Raw genomic sequence first — 27472 nt, 5'->3', positions numbered from 1 at the left:
TCTCTAGAATTGTTCGATTCAGTTTTCTGATTTTTCTTAAATTTCGGATAAAAAATATAGTTATAATTCAAAAAATCAGGTTCAAGAATTCTAAAAGTAATACAACTCTTTTCTTATTGAATTCTAAACATGTTACAATTCTTTTCTTATTTACAAACCTTAAAAGCAATAGGATTACTAGCAATTATTGATAAAATACAATTTATATTTAAAATTTGTAATGTAAGTTAATACAATTTTTATTTTCGATTAGCTCATCGTCACCACTATATAAAGGAGGATGCGGGCGTCTCTAGAATTGTTCGATTCAGTCTTATCAGGTTTAAAAATTCTAAAGATGTCTTCTAATTTCAAAAAATGAGGTTTAAGAATTCTAAAATAACACAATTCTTTTCTTATTGGATTCTAAAGATAATACCCTGGAATCTAGAAAAGGATTCTGAAAGTAATACAATTCTTTTTCTTATTTAGAAATCATAAAGGTAATAAAATTTTAATTTTCAATTACATATTAATATAGAAATTATTAAATTTAGAATTCTATTGCAAAATCTTAATTATTCCATGATTCTATTTTAAAAATTTTAAAAATGAGTTCTCTAAATTTTTTTAAAATAATTTAAAATTACCTGAATTACTCTTCATATTTAGTTAGAAAAAGATTTTATAGTCGGCCATATCCGATTTATATAAATTTAAAACTCCCGCATCTCATTCTTGAACTACAGGATTGCGGAGAGAAGCAAAACATGAAATTTGGTGGCATATCATCTTCTTCACTTCATCTAAAACTCCCATTAACAGTTTGTGAGAACACTGAACAGACCACACAGTAGTTTTCAAGATTCCACTGTATAATGCAGGGCGCTTAGGTGGCGTCTCTATATAAAGGAGGATGCGGGCGTCTCTAGAATTGCTCGATTCAGTCTTCTAATTTTTCTTAAATTTCGGATAGAAAATATAGCTATAATTCAAAAAATCAGGTTAAGAATTCTAAAGATAATGCAATTTTTTTCTTATCGAATTCTAAAAGTAATACAATTCTTTTCTTATCGAATTCTAAAAGTAATACAATTTTTTATATATTTATATATTGAAGATTTATAACATAACTAATATTTTACGGAAGTAAAATATATCATACGGATCACCAGCATAAATATCTACCATGATTAAAAAATAAATAAATTAATACACGATCTAGAGTATCTGCATCCTGCATTTCATAAATCGGTATGATAAAAATATAATTATTTTATTGACTGAAACAGGTATATACTGTATGTGAATTGAAAAAAAAGTTTAATCAGGTTGGGAGATTGTTCTTGATTTCTTCAACTCCACGGACACATTTACAAGCAAGATCTTAATTCTTAAAACCCCATTTGAATTATTACTGGTTCTTTGTTTATGTAATTGCATTCATTAGGTTAACTCAAACCCTATTTATCATAAAATCTTGATATTTGTCATGCCATTCATATAAAATTTGGAGTCTGGACTGTGATGACACTGTTTTCTGATAAAAATTGAATCTTTGAAGTGGGATTTGAGATTTATGATAAAGTTTGGATTTTTGTTTCTCATCTGATTTGATATGTTGGTGTAGTGTAATTAGGGGTGTGCATTCGGTTCGGTTAATCGAAAACTGAACTGAAAATTAAAAATAATTTCAGTTCGGTTAACCGCATTTCAAATTTCGGTTCAGTTTTCGGTAGCCAAATTTTTATATTTTGATTTTTCGATTTTTTGGATTTTAAACCTCGGTTAACCGAAAACCGAATGATACATTAACCGAATTTTTATATACTATATAAAAAATATTTTTAATTAATAGTATAAATATTTTTATAATTTATAAGCGTGTATCTACTCACTTCCCACTTCCGAAAATATATACGGACCTACATAAATACCAGTTCATTAACTTCCATTGATCTGTTGCCCCCTGCTACTCAAACCCTCAAACACACTGGTGTATTTCAGTCTCAGGTCTTCAAGGTATGTATTGCAAGACACTCAAATAGTTTTTGTAGTTATTTTATATTCTCGCCGAAGACTTTTTCTATTAACTTGGAATGAAACTTGCTTTTATTTTCATAATTTTCACTTTTTGGATGTTTTTTGAAAATTTCGGTTAACAATTTCGATTTTCGATATTAACCGAAATTTAAATTTCCGGTTAAAAATCAAATTTAATTCGGTTCGGTTTTCGGTAGAGTTTTTTTTATTAAAATTCGGTTTCTGTTAACCGAAAAAAATCAGTTTTAATTTTTCTAATTTTTTGAGAGAAATTAAATAAAATAGTTAAGAAATAGGAATCTTAAAAGAAAATAGAGATAATTTTAAACTGTTAAGAAATAGGAGTCTTGAAAATATATAATAGTTAAAATATATGAGATTCTAAGTAGTTAAGAAGTAGAAATCTTAAAAGAAGAGAGACAATAGGGCCTGTTTGGCCAAGAGAAGCAGAAGCTACTTCCGGCTTCTGCTTCTCTTGACCCGTTTGTGCAAAGAAGTAGAAGCACTTTTAAGAAGCTGAGAATGCTAGCTTCTCTCTCACAGTTTCTGCTTTTTTTCCAAACACTTTATTAACTTATTTACTTCTCACTTGTACTCCACTTCTTTACTATAAGCAAGAAGTCACTTCTTTTAAGCTAACCCAAACGGCCCCATAATTCTAAACAGTTAAGAAATAGGACTTAAGAAAAATATGATATCTGTAATTTATGAAATTGGATATATTTATTCGATTATAATTATAATTTTATCATAATGTAAATGATTCTTGATTAGTATTGTGCTTCAGGGGAGGGCGGCCCAAATTAATTTTTATCTAAATAATAATAAATTTTCTATTAGTATTATGTTTGACGGGATACGGCTAAAATAATTTTATTATCTAAGTTATAATATATATATTTTTAAAACGGGACCACGTCCTAAAATAATTTTCATCCAAAAACTAATAATTTTTTATTAATATTGTGTGTTGATGGTAGGTTGACTAAAACTAATATTTATATTATAATTTTTTTTATTAGTATTGTGTTCGGCGAGAGAGCGGCTCAAATTAATTTTTATCTACATTATTATATTTAATTTTATCATAATTATTGATTAATATTGTCTTGAAGGGCGGTTCAAATAATTTTTTTTATTAATATTGTCTTTAACAAGTGGCCACTTAAACAAATATTTATATTAATTAGAATATTTTTTATTAGTGATAAGTTTAACGTGAAGATGACTCTTAATTTTTATCCAATTCTAATAATAATTCATATTAAAAATTTGTAAAAAATTAATAACGCCGCCGCGAAGCGCGGCTTTATTCACTAGTTATATCTATAAGTAAGTAATTTGAATCCGTATCGAACATGCTATCAGGAGCGTTGATGATAATATTAAAGAACCCACTAATTTAAGCAAACCTTTTCTTATCATTCGACACCTTTTATTTATTCCTTAAAACACTTTCACTTGTGGTCTCAACAAGTAATAATGCATTTGGTTATACTAATAACATCCTTTAGTGAAAGCAATGACCCCTAAAACGTGTAATTATACTCTATCATTTAGTTTTAACAGTTGACTTTGGTAAATAAGCCTTCAACATGTTACTAATCTGCAAATTCTGTAATCAGAGAAACAGAAGAACAATCAAAAACAGAGCAATTATGAAATCATAACATCAGATATCAACAAGGAGACAATAAGAATTTGAAACTTGATAACATTAAGCTTGCATTGAAATAAACATCCTATGTACAAAACAAGTTGCATGAAAGCCAGAAAAAGCTCTTATATTTCATTTTTCAGTCAGCTTATTTCAACAACAGGGTCATCTCATCATTCCTTACCATTTTTCTAGCTAGTAATAAGAGAAGGAAGAATCATCTCCTACTTGCGAGGTGCTGGATGATCTCGAATACTTTTTTGAAGAACCCGACGAGCCTGACGACATGTCAGACCGTCTACGTAGCATCTGTCTCATCCCATCAGCCACCCGAATAGCCGGATTTGATTTATATCTTCCACAAAACGACATGTGTGCTTTCATAGCGTCCTCCACATCAAATGCCTTGGAGTTCCCTCTGCTCAGCTCATCTCTCACAGCTTCTGAGCACAATCCGCATAGCCATTTGCCTTCGAATTTCGACTTCACTTCATTAATGTAATCCTGAGTACAATCTTCTTTAAGGCCACAACACTCACACTTGACCAATTCAATCTCCATTCTTGTTTTCTCACTCTAAATGTGGAATGGCCTTATGGGGATCAAGTGATCAAAAAGTTGTAGCCTAAAAATAGGGTAGCAAGAATAAAATGTAGAATGGTGGAAATTAGAGTAAATTTGGTGTGTGATGTATGAGAGGGTTTACAGAGAGGGAGGTCTTATATAGTAGTGTGGACATCTACCATAATTTCATCCATGTTCTAAGGGGGGACATGGGGGAGTGGAAATTGAGACAATATGGTTGGGGGCCCTTGTCAAATCATTATAATGAAAATTGTTTTTTCATTTTTAAAAAGGAGGTTATGAATTGGATTCTTTACTTTTGACTTTTTCTCTGGAATTTTTTGTTGTAAATTATGGTTTTGGCCTTTTTATGTAATTTTCATTGTTTATTTCTTTATGTTAGGCCTTTCTGCGGTTATCTTTCGTTGACATAACTTTGTATCTATCTTCCTTTATCTAGTTTTCATCAGGCTTCTCTTTAAATTGATGCGATAAAAAATGTAAATCGAATTTAATCGACACGGAATAAGGATTAATAAGATGGAACACGATTTAATCGATGATTAATTATGATTAATTATTAATTTTTAGAATTCTGTTTAGAATACATTTTAAGTCTTTTTATATTAGTGTTATATCATTTTAATTAAATAAATTTTCATGTCTTTTTTTGAATAAAATCCCAGCACTCGGAAGCGAGTTACTCAAATCTATTAACACTAAATCTTTAAATATTTGAGCGTAATTCGATAGCGCAAGTGACAGTTTAATCCTCATGTCAAAAAATATTAGAAAAATACTCATTTTGTTTCAAAAAAAAAAAGAAAAATACTCATTTTCGACGTATTCAAGCATCAGTTATAAAAAAAAATCTCAAATATATATTGTAATAGTTGGTAGATAATCAAATATTCTACAGATATCAATCTACTAATACAAACTCATCTATAATTTAACCTCAGGAATAGTCGGGCTACAATTATACATCAATCAACTCTGATGCATACATGTTATTTTTGATCCGATCCGTGGTTCAACTTGCGAATGTAATTAGAAAACTTGTCAATTTATTTATTTGGATTGTATAACAATTTGTCATCTTGCTGCATTTAGAAACAAGTTGAAGGCTCTAAGCAATTACTAGCAATTAAATATTGCATACCCATTCTGCAAGTAGTTTAATTATCCAAAACTTCCACAGCAACCAAGACATTTCCATCGCTAGGAAGTTCTAAAATTTTAATCTAATATTATTGGTGTCGAATTCGGATTTTACATAATCTTGTCCCATACTTGAAGATTTTCAAACTACCAATTAAAGTAACCAAAGTTCAGAAGAAATTAAAGGTGGCAAGGCAGATTGGAGGGGAAATGATAATCCATCTCATAAGTGACGAGGGTCACATTAAATAATATCCCATTTAGAGCCTACATGTTATTAGATTTCCGAGTGTTCTGTCACTTTCTTCCCACAACTCTATGCTTTAGTAGAAACTTGAGATATTAATTTCCGTTCGCAAGGATTTTGAAACTTCGACGAATTAAATATCAAAATATACTAATAACCGAAAAAATCTGCAAATGACTTCATCTTTGAAGCATTAAACCACGTTAAATTACAACTTTTTTTTTAAAACTAATATGACTTGTAACCTTATAATTTGAGTATTTGTTCTGAGATATTCTCGGGCTAAGTCAGAGTCGAGTTCAAGACACCAACAGAGGATAAACACTTAACCACTCGATTATAATTAACTAGAAACTTAAAATATATGTTTGGATAATTTTAATTTTTTAATAAATTACAAATTATTAGAAATATAAAAATAAAAATATATTATAAATAAGTTGTGATTTATGGTAATTTTATGATTTTTTTAAAAAATCAAATCACTAAAAAAAATATCTCAAACTAACTCATACTTATCTCTAATTTTAAGCCAATTTTAAGCCGAGACAAGCCTGCTCCGATCCAGCTTATAGTCTTAAAATGTGTGATTACAAAATTGAGCTACTCAATAATGTGAATAAACTATTGGCGCATTATAGCTGGTTGGAAATCTTAGACATTACGCAGCCTTGCAACATAATTTTGTTAATAATGTACACTTTTGATGAAAACCACTTGACACCTTTAAGCAATCTATAACCCACATGTAGGACACATCCAGAAATAACTAAGCTTATCTCAAGAACAGTTTAAGCAATTAGCCAAACATGTAATGCTTAATTGCGCAGCTAATCCCAGAATTGATAAACTAACACACAGACACCTGGAAAGACAGTTTCATCACAACCATAGTTTCGAAATCTTAGCAAACCAAGACATTTCCTGACACATAATCAAATGAACTGATCTTTGAAGCCCTGATACAATATTAGCAAACATGTACAAATATCATGTGTGGATAAGCCTAGGCAGTTGAAGCAATGAAGTGGTCTAGATCAAGAGTTGGAAAAATGTTGTTAGAAAACTAAAAGTGTACACTCCAAAGCTTTGGATTATTGGTCCCCCAGACAGACCATGGCCTAGCATGTGGGGATACTCAACTTATGTGTGTTCACCATATAACATGTTCAAGTCCTTGCTCAAGAATTCAATAAAATTTTGTACTCACCTTCTTTAGCCTCAGAACATGTGAGTTCTTGTCTGGTGAGCTACAGGCAGTTGCATAGACTTAAACATCACATTTCTTTCTGCCTTCAAGCATTACTAAATCAGTAGGATCTATAGACTAGTATCCTTTGTTCATGCATTTGTCTACGTTACGTTAATATTGCCAGAACATGAAAATTAAAACAGAACTTCTGTACAGGAATTCAAGAAACCAGACCAAACCAAACTTATTATGCCCCTCGAAAGTAGGATCTGAAGAGGGTAAATGTACACATAGCTTACCCCTGCTGAAGGAGTAGAACTGTCGATGTTATGTTTCTAAAAATCCGGTAAAACTATGATAGTAAGATTGTAAAAATAAAGAAACATACTGTGCTCTATACTAGGTTAATTAAATACATGTATGTTAAAAACAACAGACCTGCAGGCTCTTGAAGCACCAAGTCTGCCAGACAGGTCAGCCACTTGGTCAGACAGGTGAAAGATAATTAAATATAAGAGCTTGACTATAAATTCTTGGTATAAACTAATCTACAGCCTCTCTGGAATTATCTTCTGTTTTTCATGATGGGGTTTAGCTAACCAAATCCGATTAAATATTGGTTTACCACTAAACTTCTTGTGCATAATCATTTGTACATGGTTATAGTTCAAGATTCATTGTTCAAAGGTTCAATGATTTGCACATGGAGGTCTTGTTTTCTAGTACACTATTATCATAAGCAACTACATTAAAAACCTAATTAGGGAGTTGGAGAGTCTATACAATATTTTCTCACAAGACATCCCACATGCACTCCAATTGTTTTTACCTTACAACTATAGATTCTTCTCTACCCCACACAACCACTTTCTCACTCCCAGAACACCAGACCTTCAATTCAACACACATCTATATATTTTTATTAATAACATGACAAGATAATTGAAACAGAGCAATAAGTTATTACACTAATTGCCACATATATGGCGATTATTGCCAAAAACTCTGCTTGATTATCAGATTATACTCCCTTATCAAGAGCTGAAGTATTATTAACCCTCCGTGTGGATAATGGATATAAAGTTGGAACTAGCAAACAAGGATGTTCACACCCTTCAATAATTTACATCTACTATGCCAAGATTTAAAATGACAAGGCAATCAGCAATAAATAATGCTTTGTAATTATAAGCAGAGCTGTTACGTAGTAGTTGGCAATAATGGCTGTAAACTTCCCTGAATATTATTATCGGTTTTTCTTATAGTTTGTATTCTAACCTATTACACATTTACACATCAGCGATAGTTAGGTTAACAATTAAATTTTTGTTTCTAACATCCTCATACAACAGATATTGGGACCTGGGTCTCTTGCCTAAAACACCAAAGAATCCAGATAACTCATCCAGGCAATGAAGATAGTTTGGCAAAACACAAACACACACAAAATATAATAATACACATATATATAGATATAGATATGTAAAGAGAGGAACTAGTTAAAGCAACAATTCCAATCACTTGTCATATGGTGAAGATAGTGCAGAACCAGATGGAGCACACAAATCTAGTGCAAAGTTATGTGCTATTTAGTAAGCCTGAGTATATGATTTGTCCTTTTAATACTTCACTTCATATTTAGCGAGCAATACAATTGTAGCTATATTAGCGAGTGATACAAGTGCTACAACTTACATACCATGACATATTTTTGTGCCACTAAACATTCAGAATGAGCAAGAAAAGAGAACTAATAGAACATAGATTATTGTGTAAAAAAAACAAAAACTTTTGCCATATTTAGCGCATTATAGCTCTCTAGCAATGCACCAACACACAATGGAAGAGCGAGTGGAACAGGTAAAGAGATTAAGAGAAGGAACTTGAAAAAGATTCGGTTTTACTCATTTGTTCAACTTAGGTGCAAGTACAATACTAAAATGATATTTTGTCACTTGCACCATAAATTCCAGTTATGATTTTTACAGAACTTCTACAGAGGACCGCTTTTCAAATCTGGCTTCTAAGTGAAACCATAGGTCTCAAGAAAGAACTTTTTTAGCGTATCTCTTTCTAATACAAGTTTGATTTGTAGGCACCCACTCTACATCCTAGCTTAACTTTCTTTTTGTTATTGAGGCTTCCAAGTTCTAAATAGCACAAAATCTCAACCTATACATGTGGTTAGAATGGGTACTAATCACTCCTGAACTAGGTTATCTGAGTTTATATTCACCATGTTAATATGTAAGGTTTTTGCAGAAAAGGTCCCCTTCCGGAGGGATGTGGTTTATGATTAAAGACCATATATTCAGAATTTGCCCTTTCCAAGGAGAAAGGACTAAGATAAATGACATTTGCATGTGATTGTGGGTTTTGTGCAGGTCCACTCCATTTTTGGGAGAGGAAGGACTAGCCTACCCTAGTTGCTGTAGCTCAAGTCCCCTTCAGGTAAAACGAAGTGTTTCCCTATCCAATTAACTAAATCCCTGGCATTTGTGGCCAATAATATCCCAACAACTTCTATCAATAACAGCTGACAAATGACATAAACCTTCACATCAATTGTTCCAGAATTAAGCAAAAAGGCAAGGACTGTGTAGTGTGTTCCATGATGTCATATATAAAAACAGCCCACAAAGATAAAAATCATTGCAAAAGCTTAGCATAACGCCGCATGAGAGGTTTTTTTTATATCTTAAGTGATACAATGTTCATATACAACTCAACTACTAATAAAACTAATTAGAGAGAGGTTTTTACAGCAAATATGAATTAGAGATGGATGAATGCAATGGGATTATTACATTAGCATGTATTCGCGTCACTGCATCTGTATAGATGACCTAGTTTTGGTTGATTTACTTTCAACCTGTTGAGGTTGTAGCCCTAGATATTATCTAGTATCTCAACTACAGCTACTATAATCATAATAATGATGTGAGGATTGGATTTTGCTAAAAGATTATAGACTTCATTAATATTGCTCCATGTTAAAGTTAAGGAAATCCTCCACCCTGCATAAAATAGCTATATTTACTACTTGTTCTTTATAAGTGCATTAAAACACCAGAATTCCACAATATCAGAAAAATTCTGAGATTTATGCCTGTGGCAATCAAACTTCCAGTAATTTTACTAATGTAAGGAATTAGCGATGTTGGCCCAGTACGCTATACAAGTAGACAACATGTTCATACCAACAACTTGATTCTGCTTCATATTGAACCTTTTTAAACGAAGTGACCAAAACTCGGCTACCTTGCATTTCTAGCATGGGAGTGAATTGAATTTGCAAATCTAGCAAGGCTGAACTTAAGTTTGCAAAACTAGCAGGTGTAATAATATTACACCTGGAATGGTGAAGAGACTTGATTGAGCTTGTGAAATTTCAGGGAATTTCACCATATAAAACAACAAAGTGTGCAACAGCTGCTATCTACGAGCCAATCACCATTTCAAACGGTGAAGTGTATGGCTGACTTGTTCGCAGGCACTTAGCTATGTTTAAAGGCGAGGAGTAGCACGTCAAATCAAAATTTTGAGAAATGTGCCAATTCTCAATAGATATCCATCTTATCTTACCTCATCAGCCAATATGTCATATTTCCATTCTTTCATTTCACTCCAAGCTCTTCACTGCATTTCTCAAATTTTCTTCTTTGACATTTTTCTTAAAGTTTGGACAATATTTACAAGGTTGAAAAAGCTTCTATAAGGTATCAAACTTATATGAGCTTATATATTGTCCAAACTTCATGCAGAATGTTGAAGAAGAAATTTAAGAAATGCTGCGAACATTTCAGAGTGAAATGAAAGAGTGGAAATATGACATATAATGGCTGATGAGATAAGATAGGATGTCTGTGGTTGAGAATCAGCAAACTATTCAAAATTTAGATTTAAAGTACTGGTCCACGCCTTTAAACATGGTGAAGTGCATGCGAACAAGTCGGCCATGCACTACGCCATTTGAAATGGCGATGTGCTCGTACATAGCTCTGTACACTTTGTCCTTTCATCCAGCGAAATGCACAGAAATTCCCTAAAATTTCACAAAAAACTCAATCAAATCTCTTTTCCATTCCAGGCTATTACACCTGCTAGTAACTAGCAAACTTAAATTCAGCATGCTAAATTTGCATATTCAGTTCAGTCCCCTGCTAGAAACGCAAGGGAGCCCCAGAATTCTCCCCAGCAAAAAGGCCCATGGGCAGGGCATAGAGATAGGCCACCCCTTGGAACTTTCTGATGATTTGCGAATTAATAATATTGACTTCAAGAAAATTAATAAAATACTAGTTTAATTCAAGTAATCTGTGTTGGTGCTTATTCTTATCCAAACGAGACCTATCTCGAGTTTAATTCCCACTAGAAGCGTTTTATGTTTCTACAAAACATTTTGGCTTGATTTGTCATTTCTTACGCTATTGTTTTGACTGTTTGATGTCTATAACAACTTATTTTTAGGGGTGTGATGCACTGTGTTTGGTTGGACAAAATGGAATGAAAAATTATGAACAAAATTAAAGGTAAAACAAAAGGTAAAGATGTGATAGAGTACATTGAAAATGATGAGACTACAAAGTGTTATGATGGCGTTTGTGAATCATATGAGTAGAAGTTGGAACCTGTCTACATATTTGTGCAACCTAGCTCTAGTCCAGATTCTTGTGAATCAAGAAAAAAGGAGTCAGAATCCTGAATATATAGCTACATATATATTTCCTTTCGTTCCCACCCAAATTTATTCCCCCTAACCAAACAGAACATTATTTCCTCCACACTTTGAATCTTTAGTATTGGCTTCTTGGTCTTGCAGAATCTATGAAATGAGTTTTTAATTATATCCAGAAATACCACAGGGTCATATTTACATATAAAATGATCATCCCTTCAATGTAAAAAATGTCTAAAGCAATATCGTATCAGTAGTAAGGCTCGTTAGATGTATCTGTACAGAATTCCACTCCTTTCAAGTTTCAAGCAACAACACACAAGAAAACTGTGCGACAAAGTTAATAAATTTAGTGAAGATAAAGTTCATGCACTTGATAGTAAATTCTACAACATCAAAACCTGATGACAGGTCCTCATTTAGATCTCAAAAGGATTTTTTAAATTATACCGGACGACTGAGAAAAAAGGAGCAGAGTTCCAAAAAGAAACAAAAATAAATGTTGTAGGTATTATAACTTTGTGATGTTATATCATTTACAAGTGATGGCCTACACGAGTCTCGACAAATTCTATCTCTAGGATAGTAGCTGACTCTTGTACAACTACATCCTTAGTCAACAGGTAGTGTGGAACTGGCATCCTTAACTTTAAAACTAGGTTGAATATTTACAACAGTATCTCTTCTTTGTTTCTCTTGAAAATCACCTTTTTTCCATAAAGCTGTGAGATATTCTACATTCTCCATCTTCCTTTTTCTCTGACTCATTGTATTTCAAGTCTGTTTTTAGCATTACGTATACAACTTAGCCTCAGTTGCAGACAGGAGCCACTATTCAGTTAGATTTTATCGCGATATCATTACTCACCTTTGAATTTGCATCAGAATTATCACGTGGAAGGAGGCCGAGTAGCGGTAAAGGTAACAAGGAGCTCAAATTGCAAAGAATTAGCAGTAAGGCCAAGTTGTCAAACCTGTCCTTTGTAACACCCAAATACTGAGTAAGACCAGCGCCAAGCAGACCTCCTAGAACACTCCCTCCATTGGATACAGACATAAGAGTTGCAAAAAGTGTTGCTTCCATCCCCTCTGGGCATAATCTCGCTGCTAGCACAAGCACGGGCATAAACGAAGCCTGCAATAGAATTGCTAATAAGTAATGCAAAAGAAGAAGCAGAGTGATCAATCATTCAAAGATTAAAAACTATAAAGTAGGATAATGAAGCTTGATGTAAAAATATATTACTTGGCCAAGAACTGTAATAATCAACGAATCCCCAATTGCAAACCATTCATCGCTTATGCCGAATTGCCGATTTATTCCCATTACAAGAAATACCTATTATAGAGAAACCATAAAGTTCAAGTAAGAACAACTATAAAAGATCTCTCCGCCTAAATGGAAAAATATTTTTTAAAAAAAATAACCTGGGTCAACCCAAGAGCCGTTCCAAAAACAGTTGTTATGAGAAATATTTTCCGCAATGGAACATTTTTCAGGAAACCATTATATAGTCCAACACCCAGAAGAGAAGCGACTGAAGTAACAAGCTTGACTCGTCCTAAGAACTCTGGGGTGAAACCAAGTTTATTTGTGCTGTAAAACATATCAAGGTTTATCAAAAAATACTACATAAATGGTTATTAGCGATTGGAATTTTAAACTGACCACAAACCATATCACAGAAAAGTAAGTACAAAGCTAGTTGAAGGCAAAGGCAGACATACGTAAAGTAAAACATGGCTGATTCCGAATGGGGTGTGGCCTGCCACAGAAAGATAAACAGAGTTGGAAGGAATACACTTCGTTGCCTGACAGCTTTCCACAACTCCACAATGCTAGTTTTGAAGGTATCAAGAAAGCCTGGATCAGCCAGACTATTATTCTGTCTCCATGCTGAGGCAATCACAGGCTGCTCTTTTACAAGTACTGCAACTGCTGATGTCAACAACGGAAGCAATGCAGTAACACCAAAGACAAACCTGCAATAAGAAGATTTTGATTTTTAAGAGACCAGGAGCATTAACATTTTAGGAAATTATGGTAAATGAGAATAAGCAAACATATACCTGACACCATAAGCTTCGACTAAAGATCCACTGAAGTACGCACTCACAATTCCACCAAAAGCAGACGAACCCCAACATAATGACTGAAGAGATCCTGACATGCTTTGTGACTCACCACGAGCCCTCTCTACAACCATTGAATCTACAACCTAAAATATGCTTCATTTTCCATCAGACAATATAAGACACAATAATTCTCACATTTTACTAATATCACAAAGCACAAGAGAGCAAGTGTTTTGTTGTCATATTCCAGAAACCATGATTTTTATTTTCTTTTCCATAAGTATGAAGACACATATTTAGGGGGGGGGGGGGGGGGGGGGGGGGAATGTATGAAGACACGCACACAAACATTTGTGTGTGACTATGTATGCACATGTGTCTGTATCCATGAGAAAGAGAAAGCGAGAATGTTAGTAAGGGTCTACTAGGAGGAAGAAAAAGATTTGTTGGAGATAATCAACCAAGTTACGAGATTTATGATCTCAACTACAACTAATAAAAGATGAACATTTTATGAGCCACCTAGTGTGTACTGCCACTATGGAAGATGGTTCCAATACTGGAAGGCTAAGATATGCTACGCCTATGAGAGAAAAAAACAAAATGATATCCACAGTACGGTCTTTAGAGAAGGGCCAAATTATCCTTTGTCACTTTGAGCCTGCTAGGCAGTGCTAGCAAAGATGAAAATAACCCATTTGTTAAACAAACCAAAACCAATTTCCAGGTCATATTATACACTAGCAAAAACATAAAAGAAGGTGAAACCGAAAGGGGGGGAGCATTTAGTGCAGCTTCTTTAAGAAATACATATTATATGTAAACAGCATTTAGCGCATATTAGATAGTGTTAAATGTGAAGTTATAAGCTTACGACATCTGAGAAGGCAACAGAGAGAGACCCCATGAGTATTGAAAAAGCAGCAGCATACTTTCCATCAACAAGGGTTGCCATCAGACTCCAGGATAAGGCTCCTAAAAGTCCTGACAAAATCAGGTATGACCTTCGGCGATATCCAAATAGTGGGACTGAATCACTGGGAAAGGAAAACCATTTGTTAACTAACTAAAGTTATGTACACATATATGGAAAGAACAGGAATTAATAAGCACCTGATAAACCCGTATATAGGCTTGATAAGCCATGGCAATGACGAGAACCCGGATATCACGGCTGTCTAATCCATGTATAATAACTTTGTGAGCGTGCAGGAATATGAGTTCAAAAAACGTAATCTCTGGTCTAAAAAGAGACAGATTCACAAAAAGACTTTACAAATATGTAAATATGAGTAAAACTACCACAGGATAGCATGTTCTATATGACTCAATATTGTAAAATCTGTCAACAAGAAATGAGCAGTAAGTTTCCTTGGAACAAAAACACAACCTACACAATCCCTGAAGATGACATACCTCTGCAGGATCTAGATGCAGATCATCTTTCAAGTAAAAGCCAACAGCAAGCCTTGACAACCCTAAGACGCCTTGGACAAAATACACCATAGCAACTGCAATGTTATCCGGGGTCAATTCCACACCAAAGCATTTTACAGGGCCGAGAGAATATTTTTTCCTGCGTGGAAAATTTTTACTGGGAGTGGTATCATCTACTTCAACTTGTCCAGTCATTAAATCCCTATTCCCTGCAGGCATTTCACTTTTAGATTAGAAAGTAGCAAACGTTCTTCATATCCCAGACTTGCTTACGTACAGGAAGAATAAATTACTCCACCATCTTCGATCTATGTATACAAGTACTGTACTTTCCAAGTTAGCATTTACTAAAGCCACTCTGACGCCAAACTATATGGTTGACAGCTGAAGGCCAAGCGCAATTCAGATCTAAGTCTTGCAATAATATGTACCCTTAATCAAGAACATCAAAAAGCATATGCCCCAACAGATCCAGCTCATTAAATCTGATATTTCATCGACTCTAGATTTCTGATTATTGAGCCGAAACTCGTAAATACTATTCACAAGTAGATATAGTCATATAAAATACTGTAATCTTTTTCTCTCCATTACGAATCTATATAAATTCTAAGTCGAAAATTCATAAACAAACTCATGTAGCGCTTCATTGCAAATCATTATAAATTAAATTGAATAGTGTTCATCATATCTATAACTGTACTTAAAGGGACTTTACAAAGTGTGGCTCAGCTAATTTCATCTTTAAATTCAGATATTCAATTAAAAACATACAAATTCATCATTCATCACAAGAAAATTATCAAAACATAAAAATATATGAATATACATATAAATAACACACACAACATTCAAGCCAAAGAAATGAATTGAATAGCTTACGAGTTGTGAAATCCAGAAAAGGCTCATCGTCATCGTAGAGAAGGGGCGCCGGCGGGGAAATAGGAACGGTGACGGACATGTTTTCCGGCGGGGGGCGGCGGCGCTTTTTGCGAGGTCCGGCGAAGGGGGTGAAGTTTCTCCGGCAGATCTGAGAAAAGACGGGAGGGATAGAAAAGCATGAGAAAATAGAGTTGTTTGAAACAGAAGATGATGACGATGATGTTGATGTCCACGTAGCCATTATAATTTAGTACTCCTAGTCTAGATATATTTTTAGTACCAAAATTTATCTTTGTTTTTCTCAGCCGTACTTATCTGGCCGTGTATTTAATTCAGACCCGGTTTGTTTAAGCCATGCAATTTCCATCTATATTTTGAACTTCATATTTATAATTTTCAAATTTTATTTTTTAATCTCTTCGTTTCAATTTACATGTCTACTTTAAAAAAAAAAATTATTTCAAATTACTTGTCCACTACAACTTTCAATGCAAAATCATATTTCTAAAGTCATCTCTTATTTATATTTCCTAAATCAATATCACTCCACATATACAATTAATTTGTGAACATCCACTTTTCTTAAACTGTGTAATTTTTTTAAAGTGGACATCTAATTTGAAACGGAGAGAGTATTATTTTAACTTGTGTTGTGCACGGTTGCACGAGTTAACATATAATTTAATATATAATTTAAATATTTTATCAATATAGGTCTCTCATATATTTATAACTTTTTGTTTGATCCGTATTTAAATTTGTTACTTGACTTATTTTATAAATATCATTTGTGTTATATTGCTGTTCTGGGTGATTAACGCGCGTAACCAAAGGCTATCGAAGTAAGTTCGGAAGAAGATAACGTGGGTGTTTAGCGCCACTTTTAAGCCGGCTCCTCGATTTATAAGTTAGAAACATTTATTCGTACCGTTTGCGTAAAATGTCAAGAAACACTTATAAAAAGTTAGGAATGCTAGCTTTTGTTTCAGAGTTTCTCTTATTTCCCAAACACTTTAATCACTCGTAACTCTTATCTTGCTTCTAACTTCTACTCCACTTATTTATTTTAAACCAGAAGCACTTATTTTAAACTCACCCAAACGTCTCTAATACTCTTCCTCTCTCTTAAATGTTGTTTTGAATATTTTAAATATTTTTCTTATATCATGATTTGATCTTTTTTCCTCTCTTATTCACATTCTTAATTTCGATCCATCCGATTCACTCTTAATATCAAGAAAAAAAGACTGTGTGGATATTTGATAGAAAACGCAAATATCTACATAGTTCCTTTTCTTGATATTAAGGGTGAATCGGAATTGAGAGTGTGAATAAAAGAGCAAACTATGAGGCCGTTTGGACAAACTTAAAAAAGTGACTTCTTGTTTAAAGTAAAATAATGGACTAGAAGTGAGAAGTAAATAAGTTAATAAAGTGTTTGGAAAGTAAACCGAAACTCTGAGAGAGAAACTAACATTCTCAACTTCTTAAAATTATTTTTATTTATTTACACAAACGGGTCAATAAAAATAAAAGTAAAAAGCAGCTTCGGCTTCTTGAAAACAAAAAGCCCGTATATTTTATATAAAATAAAAAAAGTGTGATTTATTAATTTTTGAACCTAGGTTTAGAGAAGTAGAACTCACGTTAGATCAAATCATGTTATATAAAATATATTTAAAATAGCGTTCGAGAGCCAGAGTGAGGAGGGGAAGAGGGAGAGACTTAACTCACCATACAACTTTTCCAGTTTATTTGTTTGCATGTTGAGATTCCTTCATAAATTTAGCCTTGAAGGTTGTTATAATGTTTGGTTTGCGTTTTATTTGGCATGCGACTACTTAGCAGCTTTTTTAAAGATCCATAATGTTATGTTAGAGCGTTATGTCCTTCAAGTCGACGGTGTTATGTCAAAACCATGGATCTGATATACTTCAGTATCTGATAGCTTAGTGTAATATCCGTATTATTTATTTAAATCTGAATTAGAATAGAATTATTAATATTAGTTTAGTATTTTGATTTAAAATAGAATTAGTAATTAGATTATACAAAGATTAGCATTAATAATTAGAGTTATATTAGTTATAGGATACTTAGAGGCCTATATATAAAAACATATTAGATATTAGAGCAAAGTTCTATGGAGACCACTTTTATTGGAGGCCGTGAAGACCACTTATGTTCTGCAATCAAAACACTATAAAATACATTATTTTGTGAAATATGTTCAACAAATATCATGTATTCATTAAAATTGTTGAAGATCATCTATGTTTCATAAGTATACAATGTATGTTCTGCAAGTTGAACAATGTTCTGCAAACTAAATATATTTCGTAGAATATAACATTTTGTAATGTTCTACATACGAAACTTATATGATATTCAAGACTTTAAAGTGAAATAATGATTTTGTATAACATGATGTGCAAAACTATACATTTTGCAATGTTTTTATGCAATATTTCACTTGCAGAACATAAGTGGTCTCCACGGTCTCCAATAAAAATGGTCTACATCGAACTTTACTCTTAGATATTAATAACCCTAGGAAAGAGCACAGCCGCAGAGTAAAGGAAAGACGGCGAAAAGCAGAGTGAAGGAAAAAGGGAGAAAACGGAGAAGAGATGACATGGGAGAGAGATTTGGTGCGTTAAACTTAAAACGTGAACAAGGTATCATTACTACTACTCCCTCCGTCCCACCCAATTCTTTACATTGGGTTTGGGCACGGAGGTTAAGAAATATGTATAAAGTAGTAGAAAAGAGAAAGAAAAATGGGTGAAGTGGCGGGACCCACTGATTTTTAATATATAAAAAAGAGATAGTGGAGTAAAAGTAGTGTGAAAAGGAAGAAAAAGTGGGAAAGTGGTGGGACCCATTAACTATTTTAGGAAAGTTTTGTAATGTAAAGAAATGGGTGGGACGGCCAAATAAGAAAACTGTAAAGAATCTGGTGGGACGGAGGGAGTACATGATTATTTAATTATTCACTCTTCACTTTTGATTCTTATGTCTTTTAATCTATTATCCTGGCAGTGTACCTTGGTCGTATATGACCATTAGTTTATTACGATTATTTTAGTAATAATGTTATTGCCCGGGTATATTCATTCATTTACATGCAGCCCTTTACAAAAGCACAGTGCCTTCGGTTAATCAGATTACATGCGTTAACTCTGGTCGTAAGCTAAGTAGGCGTATCAGACGTCATTAATAGGATTACTAAGTATTGATATGATATATGTATTTCTGAGTTAAAGTTAATGTATAATCTGGATTAATAATAAACCGTAATTTCGTATTTAGGTTCGGAGTCGGGAGTTTAGCGGATTATTTACGGCTTCTCGTGAGTGTTCGATTAGCTATTGTCGAGGTACGGACTCTACTCTTTTTATTCAGCGCTACTCCTTTCGATATTAAATAAATTTGATTTGTCCCTTTTTGATCCGTCCGATTTGCTAAGTTTTATTCTGTGCTATTCATTTGACTGTTTTGATTTCCGAAAAATATTTTAAAAATCTGTTTTGAAAGATTGAAATATTTGTTATGCGGTTTTCAAGGATTTTACAAAATATGATTTGCTCAGTTTATTTGAAATATCTGTACCATGTGATTTTTAAATTGTGAAAACTATTTTGTTTTGTACCCTTAGAGAGATATAGGATATACCGAGTTACCCAGCTGTAGGGGTACTACAGCCATGTCTTTGCGGCACCATTGACATGACACTTCCGTGACAGTGTGATTGGTCACGGCGTATCCTTCTGTTAGCTCTTGGGAGGAGCTTTGGCCATTTTGATTATTTGTTCAGGATACGTGGGTGCACCTAGTTCAGTTTTGATATGATTTGTGATTTGACGGTGACGTTGTATATGCCGTACACATTATCCGATTTGCTGCACACATTAGGTACCCTATGATGTGTGTATCTGTATATGTTCTGATTTGATCTCGGTATGAAATATCCTAACCCCTTGTTGCTTCAGCCTGTTATTTTAAAATAACTGATTTATTTTACCGTCAAAATATTTTAAGTGTTTCTTGTTTTGTAAATGCTTCCAATCCGTACTGGGCCATTGGCTCATGCCGTATTCTTCTTCTGGCAGGTACTTAGGGGGATTCGGGACTGTGTGATGGAGAGCAACCCATTCTTTTTCATCGATTAGGATTTATGGACCTCTAGTAGTTATTCAGTTTTATTGCTTAGAGATTCTATTTACTCGCATTATTTGGACTTCAATTATTTTGGAGGATTTAAAATCATTTTAGGTTTAATTGGACATGTTTATTATTGTTTCGAATATATTAACGCTCTGTTTGCAGGTTTTGGATTTGTAGGTACCTTGTCTTAATTTAAGATGGGGGTGTTACACTTAGTTGCCGGTTCCACAAAGCCTTCTGTGTTCCCAAGGAGCATTTTTGGCTCTTAGAACTTTTGTTAGTATTTCAATCACTGTATGTAAATCTTTCATTCCTACCGAAGTTGCTTAATCTATCAGAAATTTCCCAAGTCTTTTCATAAAGATAATAATAACCATCAAAAAGATAATAATATTTAGACCTCATGAATTTTATAATTTGTGATGTTGAATACAAGATAAAAGGGTGTTTGCTTAGGTAACCGACTCATAACTTTAAAAATTGATTTAAGAATGAGTAACAAACTAGGCTTCAAGACGTGAAGCTGACGGTATGTCATAGGGAGATTGTCTAACATGCAAAGTGTCAACTTAGTTTATTCACACAATCACTACCACAATCATCAATTCCTAGTGCCTTCTCATCATAAAATTTCATCCCAAGTTCCTGTTTCATATTTTTACTCCTTCAAATACCCAACTAAAAGTCAGAATCAAACGTCTCCAATCAAGTGAAGTTGAGATAAAATTGTAACCAAGAGGCTTCAACAAGCAAGCTCTGTTTGACAAAGGTAGTTAAGGTAGTTGAACCTCAAAAACCCATTTTCTTGTCTACATTTATTCTTCCCTCCACTTCATTTCCCTTTCAAATTCTACACCTATAAATTATCATACATCCCCTCCTCTCCAAACCACCAAGTCTACACATTCCCATCTTTTACACTATCAATCCACAACAGACACCAATGGCTGTAGAATTTGTAAATCTTTCGCGCTCTCTGTCGGCTTTAACCATAGTCATGATTGTCCTCATTTTGCCAGTTCACGGGCAGATCAACACAGCCTGCAGTCCCTCAGCATTGACAAGCTTCACTTCTTGCATTAATTTTATCACGAATAGCACCGCCAATGGAACCTCACCAACTACAGATTGTTGTAATTCTCTCAGGACCATTACAACTAGTAGTACAGATTGTCTTTGCCTTATTGTAACTGGAAGTGTTCCCTTTCAAATTCCCATTAACCGTACCCTCGCCATTGCTCTCCCTCGCGCTTGTAACATGCCTGGTGTACCTCTGCAATGCAAAGGTATTACTCACCTTCCAGTCCCTCCTACATTTCTTGTGAAGTATGGATTGTTCTGTTAAACTGCAATATAACTTTTTTCTTCCAATAAATTTGCAGCATCTGTCGCGCCTCTTCCTGCTCCAGGTACCATTGCGCCACAATTTTTCCTCATTTTAATCTTTTGTAACTTTTTTATCATTTTTGGATCAATTTTATGATATTTGTAAATGGACAGGTCCATCCGCACTTGGTCCAACTCTGTCACCTGGATTTTCTCCTTCTGCTAGTCCTGAAGGTAACATGCCTGTGTTAATGAATTAGGTTATCATACCATTTCACAGAATCGTTACTTAAATACTTATATTTGTAATCCGACAATTAAGCAGCTTCCAGTGTTCCTGAAGCACATTCACCAGCTATGACTCCAGAATCTAATGCAACTCCAGCTTTGACTCCACCGTCTGATACAGCAGGAGCAGGAGCAGGAGCTCCAACTACAAATTCAGGGATCCGGCCAGTTCTCACTCCATCTGCTGCAAGTGCATTGTCTAGTTTTTACCCAACAGTCCTTCTAGCCGTGATAGTAGCTACATTCTTGAAGTATTTGTACTAGTTTCTTAAACCATTGTAATTCATATGATCATATCGCTTAGTTTCAGAACTGTTCTTTAGGAAAGAGCTATTTGGATCACTGGATATTTATTCTGTTGATATCATAGTTTTATGATTTTGGTTTTGTATTTCAGACGACATACATATTCTTTGGGTCGAGGTTTGTAATATATTGATATCGCTTTTCTTGTAAAAAAGCTGTTATTTCTAAGTTACAGAATAAACAGAATTTCACAGTGAAATGACAAAATAATATCCACTGTACCCCTGCAGTTTGGCACAACAATGTTGTGTCCTTGCTAGTTGCTACAAGATTCCTCAACATTGTATGAATATGAAAAAAACAAGTCTACCTATCTTTCACAAACAAAAGGAATGATCATTCAAAAGGATAAACGTCTGAAGGCGCGGTATGAATGACATGAGTAGGTTGCAAACATGCAAAACCGCCTTCCATGCACATACCGTGGTCATGACTCATGAGCACGTACTTGAAACTTTGAAACACTGCATTTATATACAGAGAGTTTCTGCTCTCTAAAGCTGCTGTTGTTGGTACTTGAAGGATGGTTTGCTTCAGGCTTAATTGTTTCTTAATGTTTGTTCTCTGTGTTACTATACCTTTTAAAGCCAGCGCGACAGGAGGATGTTTTCTTCAAGGCATAAACCTTGAACCATGTCGTGATCAGGATCTGAGTTCTCTCTCAGAATCTTGTTGCAGAGCCGTTAATCAAGCACTTGAAATTGGTCTCCATTGTTTGTGTATGCTACTACCGGTTTCCACCACCATCCCTCTCCTACACTTCCCATCTGATCTCCCCTTGTCGAACTGTTACATTTCTGTTCCCTCACTAGCACAGTGCAAAGGTACTGTCTAATGACTCTAATCTATTCCAAAACGTAACACGATTAATATTTTACATACTAAAAATTTATATTATATGAGACTTCTGAATATGCACATTTTCTTGTAATAGCTCCTATACCAGGGCTTTTCACACCGGCTATTCCTGCATCAGAGCCGTTCTCACCAGGGGAGACACGACAACCAGCTATTCCACCAACACTGCCTTCAATAAATTCTACATTGGAAGACTCTGCAGCAATCGCAGGACCACAAAATCCGAGCAGCAAGGACGCTCAAAGTCTGAGCCTGTCTCACACTGGGAATGTGAGATCACACTGTGACAAGGTCAAGAACCAGTTGCATCACAATGTTCGTTTGCTAGTTATAACACATAGTTTGTACCTTATAGCAAATTATATCATCTAATAAGATGAATTTATCCACAATGAACTCAAATTTATATCAAGGAGATCAACTCCTAATTTTCTCCCTGGTTGACAAGTTTTAGCTCTATGTTCATATAGAGCATCACTCCATGCACAAAACTCATGCAAACAATCCGATTTTCAAGTCTCACAATAAATTATCGTACTCATGTGAAGTTAAGCAATGATATCAAAAATTATATAAATCAGAGATCTTTTTCAAATTATAAAGTATTATATTTATGTGATAACGAGCTCGAGTTCAAATAAGCAATAATGTTCGATAAGTTTAATGAGCCAAATCGAGCTTTTTAATTATTCGACTTGACTCGTTAAATACTCGGTTTCGACTCGACTCGATAAAAAAATATGCAATAAAAAAAATGAAATTTTAATTTTAGATTTTGGTTTTAAACTTTAGTTTTAGCTTTTTGTTTTTTTTAATTTTGTAATCAAAATTTTCAATTTTTGAATTGTGTGTTAAATAGACAATGTCAAATGTTGAAATTTGAAAAAATATAAAAATTTTATTGATCAGTTCGGTTCGGCTCAAATCGGATCGTTACGATACAGTTGGATATCCGCCTTCCCTCAATAATACAACAAACTGAGCAGACACAAAGCCTCTTTCTCCCGCCAAACAAACAAATTCAATATAACCGCCACCACATGTCCACATCTCTCTGTGTCTCTCGTAACAGAAATGAAATCACAAATCACTCTCCTTCTCATCTTCTCATCTCTCCTCCTCGTCTCCGCCGCACCGCCACCACCACAAACTATCCGATCACCACCACCGCCACCACCACGACCTCTCCAATCACCACCGCCGCCACCACGACGTCGTCTCCGATCACCGCCACCTCCATTACCACCAGCACGTCCACCGCCTCCTCCACCAGCTCTCGGATGCACCACGCAAGTCCTCGCTTTCTCCGTTTGCCTCCCGTACATCTCTGATCCACCTAACAACCTCACTACCTCGCCTTCGCCTCTCTGCTGCAACGCCTACGACTCCGCGTTTCGTGCTGGTGAAGCTAATTGCCTCTGTTACCTGGCGCGTACTGCTATGATGTTTGGATTTCCGGTTAATACTATAAAGATGTACTCGCTGTCGTCGTTTTGTCCGTTGAGTGATAGTGGATCGGAAGGACTCGGAACTCTTCAGTCTATTTGCTCAGGTTCGGCCTCTTCATTTCTCGTTAATTTGTCGTAAATCTCCGACATAGATCCAAATACTCAATCAAATTGTTATGTTTTAGAGAAATTTTGAGTTTCGTTCGAACTTGTGTTGCTGCGGAGTTGAATTCGAATTAGGAGCTGCTTGTTAATATTAATTGTTCCATTTTGATTTAAAATGATCATCGAACGATGTACGGTGCGTATATGATAGTATGTTTTGTATCACCGTGTGGAGTCTGTGTAGTTTGAATTAGTGTAGTCCGTTTTTATGAATTGTTTGATTATGAACTGAACTTGATCATTGAGTGATGTACGATTTGTATATGATCGTGTGTTATGTATTACCGTGTGAAATCTGCTCAATATGATGTGTGATTGTGTGTATCGACATATTCTATATGTAAGTCATATCTATATGTAAATTCTACTCGATCAAATTCATTTTTCCTCCATAGAATCAGTTATGCTGCATTGTCACTCTGTTTTGTCCATTTTCCCATAAGACGATGATTGTTACAGATATAGTGTTCATAATTTATGTTAATTTGAACTCAGTTATTATATCTACTCTTGATCATTAGGTTAAAATACATGCATAACAAAAGGACTAGGAACAAGAACATTGAGAATGTCACGAAAATGCTTACTTCATTGAGCAACTCATTTCTGTGAATTGTTTGCTCTGAATTGATTATCCAGTGATGTATGATGCATTGAAATCTATCAACTTATACGTAATTTTGCCTTGTGCCTCTTCGTCGATTTATGTATACACACATGTTATGGTATAAATGGTACGCAATCTGGATTTATGTTTCCTCAGGGCCACATTGTTACCCACTCTGTTCTATGCAGTCGTGCAAATTATTTATTTCTACAGTGTTTATATTTCACATATTCTATCTTAATTGATACTTTCAAATTCAGTCATACATGGATAAATCAATGTATGTGAGTGAGTGACTTGTGTGCTAAGCCATAAATTATGTTCTAAAGTAATAAAAGCAGGAATGTATACAAGTCAACACTTACCATTAACAGCCAGATAAATGGCAACAACTGAAAATGAGAATGATCCTTAAACATGAGTAGACCAGTCCTTTTACCTTTGCATGATGTCAATACCTTTATTCGTATGGAAATATAGCTATAAAGCTACTTAGATAATTTTACAGTCTGATTGGAACTTCTTAGTATCATATGAAATCAATCTTGAACATCTATTCCACATAACGCCACAACATTAATGTTGGAGCAATATCAAGCTAATGTACTTGAAAAGGATCTGTTACATTTGTTTACCTTTCTTTTTTAATATCCGTGATCTTGAGTTCACACTATATTTTAGATTCAACTCATAATAATTACCATGTCTAACGTAACAGTGTCAGCTGCACTTCCTCCTCTCAGCAGCACACCAGGTACATTTTCCATAACTCAGGTTTACCTTACTTTCTGATCCTTTAGTTTATATCTAGCTAATCTGATTTACATTTCTCTCACAGGGTCAGGGTTTTCCACACCTCACAATTTTGGTAATGTAGCACTAATCTATTTTTTTTTCCTGTTTTCCTAAATCATTACGTATCTTTCGTTATATATATAATTCTAGAACTTATCTGTTACTTTGTGATCGTGTATAACTAGAGTTAAAATCACGTTGCAGTCTCAGTTACACCTTTGCCTAATGTGTTTGCGTAAACAGCTTTAATATTGTTTGGATACTACTTTTTGGTAACTGTGTGCTTGTCTTCTCTGTTAATTGATCAAATGATACTGAAAGATCTTTGAGTATGATAAATTTATAGTTTCATTACAAGTAGGAATAAGAGGCACCCTTGATTTAGAAACTCATCTTATTACATATACAAAATTACAGATTACTGATTTCTACTTTATGATACTGCAGATATTGGGAATTCTCTGCCTCCCATTACCTCGTCACTGCCAAAACCTGATGGTGGTCTATCCCCACCAGAACCTGCTGACCAAGGACCCTCCGAAACTACCACACCAGTGATTTCTTACAATGTGTCATCTGCATCAGAACAGCTTTCTAAGACCCTCATTTGCATAATATCACATACTCTAATCCTTGCTGTGTCCATGTTATACCGCCTTTACCACTGCACCTTCAGTTCTTAGTGCCTCTTTGGGTTGGTAAACACAATCTGCAATGGCAGCAGGGTGATGAAATTTGTTTTGAAGTCATTTGAGAAACCACATGTGGTGCAAACAAGAGTACTGTGAATGTAATTGACGACCACATTGATAAATGTTCAGTGTTGCAGTTATATGTGTATATATGGTTTACTTCACCCATTATTTTTTATTAAAATTACTTGTGTCTTGTTACTCTTCTCTATTTTCTCTCTGCAAGTATGCAAACTTCTGGACATCTCATTATGCCTTTGAAGGAATTTTAAGTACGGTAAAACCCTATTTTCATTACAAAAAGTAGAAATAAGAGGCACCTTTGAGTTAAAAACTCATCTTAGGACTACAAATTACTACTAGATGACTAATCTCTACTATGATGTTGCAGATACTGGGAATTCTCTGCCTCCTATCATCTCGTCATCGCCAAAACCAAATAGTGATCTAACCCAGCCAGAATCTGCTGACCAAGGGCCCTCCGAAGCTATATCACACCTGAATTACAATGAGTCATCTGCATAAGACAGCTTTCTTAGTGCTTTCCTGAGGAACACAGACAAAAACGGCAGCAGGGTGATAAAATATGTTTGCTAGTCATTTGAGAAACCAAATGAAACCTCATGTGACATCTGATGCTCAAAAGAGTAGTAAGTAATTGACGATCACATGGATAAATCGTTGCTGTTGCAGTTAAATTGGTCTCTTCGTCATTCCATGAGTATGCAAAGTTCTGGTCATCTGGACATGTCATAAACCTTTGACAACCCCACTTCATGGACATGTCATAAACCTTTGACAACCCCACTTCACATTGCTTATTCCTGAACTACTAGTAATATGAACATCCATTTGACGCCCTTACTTTGTATTGATATATTGTACACAACGGTAGTTTTCTCCC

General features: G+C 34.5%; 4 protein-coding genes across 5 annotated transcripts; 2 read left to right on the top strand and 2 right to left on the bottom strand.

Annotated features, from left to right (window-relative positions):
- Window positions 1–3720: 3720 nt before the first annotated feature.
- On the bottom strand, window positions 3721–4465 carry LOC108198935 (uncharacterized). The gene has a single exon (XM_017366708.2). The coding sequence runs from the start codon at window positions 4238–4240 to the stop codon at window positions 3875–3877; it is 366 nt and encodes a 121-aa protein (XP_017222197.1). The 5' UTR covers window positions 4241–4465; the 3' UTR covers window positions 3721–3874.
- A 7542-nt stretch (window positions 4466–12007) lies between these two features.
- LOC108199944 (folate-biopterin transporter 1, chloroplastic) lies at window positions 12008–16206 on the bottom strand. Of its 2 annotated transcripts, XM_017367977.2 has the most exons (10): window positions 15917–16206; window positions 15014–15243; window positions 14711–14775; window positions 14472–14634; window positions 13592–13740; window positions 13250–13504; window positions 12950–13118; window positions 12768–12860; window positions 12390–12656; window positions 12008–12301 (listed from the first exon to the last, which is right to left on the bottom strand). In XM_017367977.2, exons 1-10 carry the CDS (start codon window positions 16155–16157, stop codon window positions 12296–12298), a joined length of 1638 nt encoding a protein of 545 aa, XP_017223466.1. In that variant the 5' UTR covers window positions 16158–16206; the 3' UTR covers window positions 12008–12295. The 2 variants fall into 2 exon arrangements, with proteins under 2 accessions (XP_017223466.1, XP_017223465.1); XM_017367976.2 differs by having other exon boundaries at window positions 12008–12656; window positions 15917–16205.
- Window positions 16207–20943: 4737 nt separating this feature from the next.
- On the top strand, window positions 20944–22088 carry LOC108199060 (non-specific lipid transfer protein GPI-anchored 20-like). The gene is made up of 4 exons (XM_017366815.2): window positions 20944–21369; window positions 21466–21492; window positions 21584–21643; window positions 21735–22088. The coding sequence occupies exons 1-4, from the start codon at window positions 21027–21029 to the stop codon at window positions 21959–21961; spliced, it is 657 nt and encodes a 218-aa protein (XP_017222304.1). The 5' UTR covers window positions 20944–21026; the 3' UTR covers window positions 21962–22088.
- Window positions 22089–23935: 1847 nt separating this feature from the next.
- LOC108198450 (non-specific lipid transfer protein GPI-anchored 25) lies at window positions 23936–26810 on the top strand. Its single transcript, XM_017366205.2, has 4 exons — window positions 23936–24413; window positions 25800–25835; window positions 25920–25949; window positions 26324–26810. Exons 1-4 carry the CDS (start codon window positions 23936–23938, stop codon window positions 26557–26559), a joined length of 780 nt encoding a protein of 259 aa, XP_017221694.1. The 3' UTR covers window positions 26560–26810.
- The last annotated feature ends 662 nt before the right edge of the window (window positions 26811–27472 follow it).

The sequence above is a fragment of the Daucus carota genome, chromosome 8 (genome assembly GCF_001625215.2).
Source record: "Daucus carota subsp. sativus chromosome 8, DH1 v3.0, whole genome shotgun sequence".
In the NCBI taxonomy this organism is placed as follows: domain Eukaryota; kingdom Viridiplantae; phylum Streptophyta; class Magnoliopsida; order Apiales; family Apiaceae; genus Daucus; species Daucus carota.
The sequence above is the reverse complement of the archived record's forward strand: the minus strand, read 5'-3'. Positions and strand labels throughout refer to the sequence as shown.

What these genes read in the sequence shown, in the direction of transcription:
- LOC108198450 (XM_017366205.2), top strand. Translation starts at nt 23,936, where the DNA reads ATGAAATCACAAATCACTCTCCTTCTCATCTTCTCATCTCTCCTCCTC. An exon ending in TCTTCAGTCTATTTGCTCAG is followed by an intron (nt 24,414 to 25,799) that starts GTTCGGCCTCTT and finishes CTAACGTAACAG; the next exon opens with TGTCAGCTGCACTTCCTCCT. An exon ending in TTCCACACCTCACAATTTTG is followed by an intron (nt 25,950 to 26,323) that starts GTAATGTAGCAC and finishes ATGATACTGCAG; the next exon opens with ATATTGGGAATTCTCTGCCT.
- LOC108199060 (XM_017366815.2), top strand. Translation starts at nt 21,027, where the DNA reads ATGGCTGTAGAATTTGTAAATCTTTCGCGCTCTCTGTCGGCTTTAACC. An exon ending in CGCGCCTCTTCCTGCTCCAG is followed by an intron (nt 21,493 to 21,583) that starts GTACCATTGCGC and finishes GTAAATGGACAG; the next exon opens with GTCCATCCGCACTTGGTCCA. An exon ending in TCCTTCTGCTAGTCCTGAAG is followed by an intron (nt 21,644 to 21,734) that starts GTAACATGCCTG and finishes ACAATTAAGCAG; the next exon opens with CTTCCAGTGTTCCTGAAGCA.
- LOC108199944 (XM_017367976.2), bottom strand. Translation starts at nt 16,157, where the DNA reads ATGGCTACGTGGACATCAACATCATCGTCATCATCTTCTGTTTCAAAC. An exon ending in TTTTCTGGATTTCACAACTC is followed by an intron (nt 15,244 to 15,916) that starts GTAAGCTATTCA and finishes AAATGCCTGCAG; the next exon opens with GGAATAGGGATTTAATGACT. An exon ending in CGGCTCTTGGGTTGACCCAG is followed by an intron (nt 12,861 to 12,949) that starts GTTATTTTTTTT and finishes TCTCTATAATAG; the next exon opens with GTATTTCTTGTAATGGGAAT.
- LOC108198935 (XM_017366708.2), bottom strand. Translation starts at nt 4,240, where the DNA reads ATGGAGATTGAATTGGTCAAGTGTGAGTGTTGTGGCCTTAAAGAAGAT.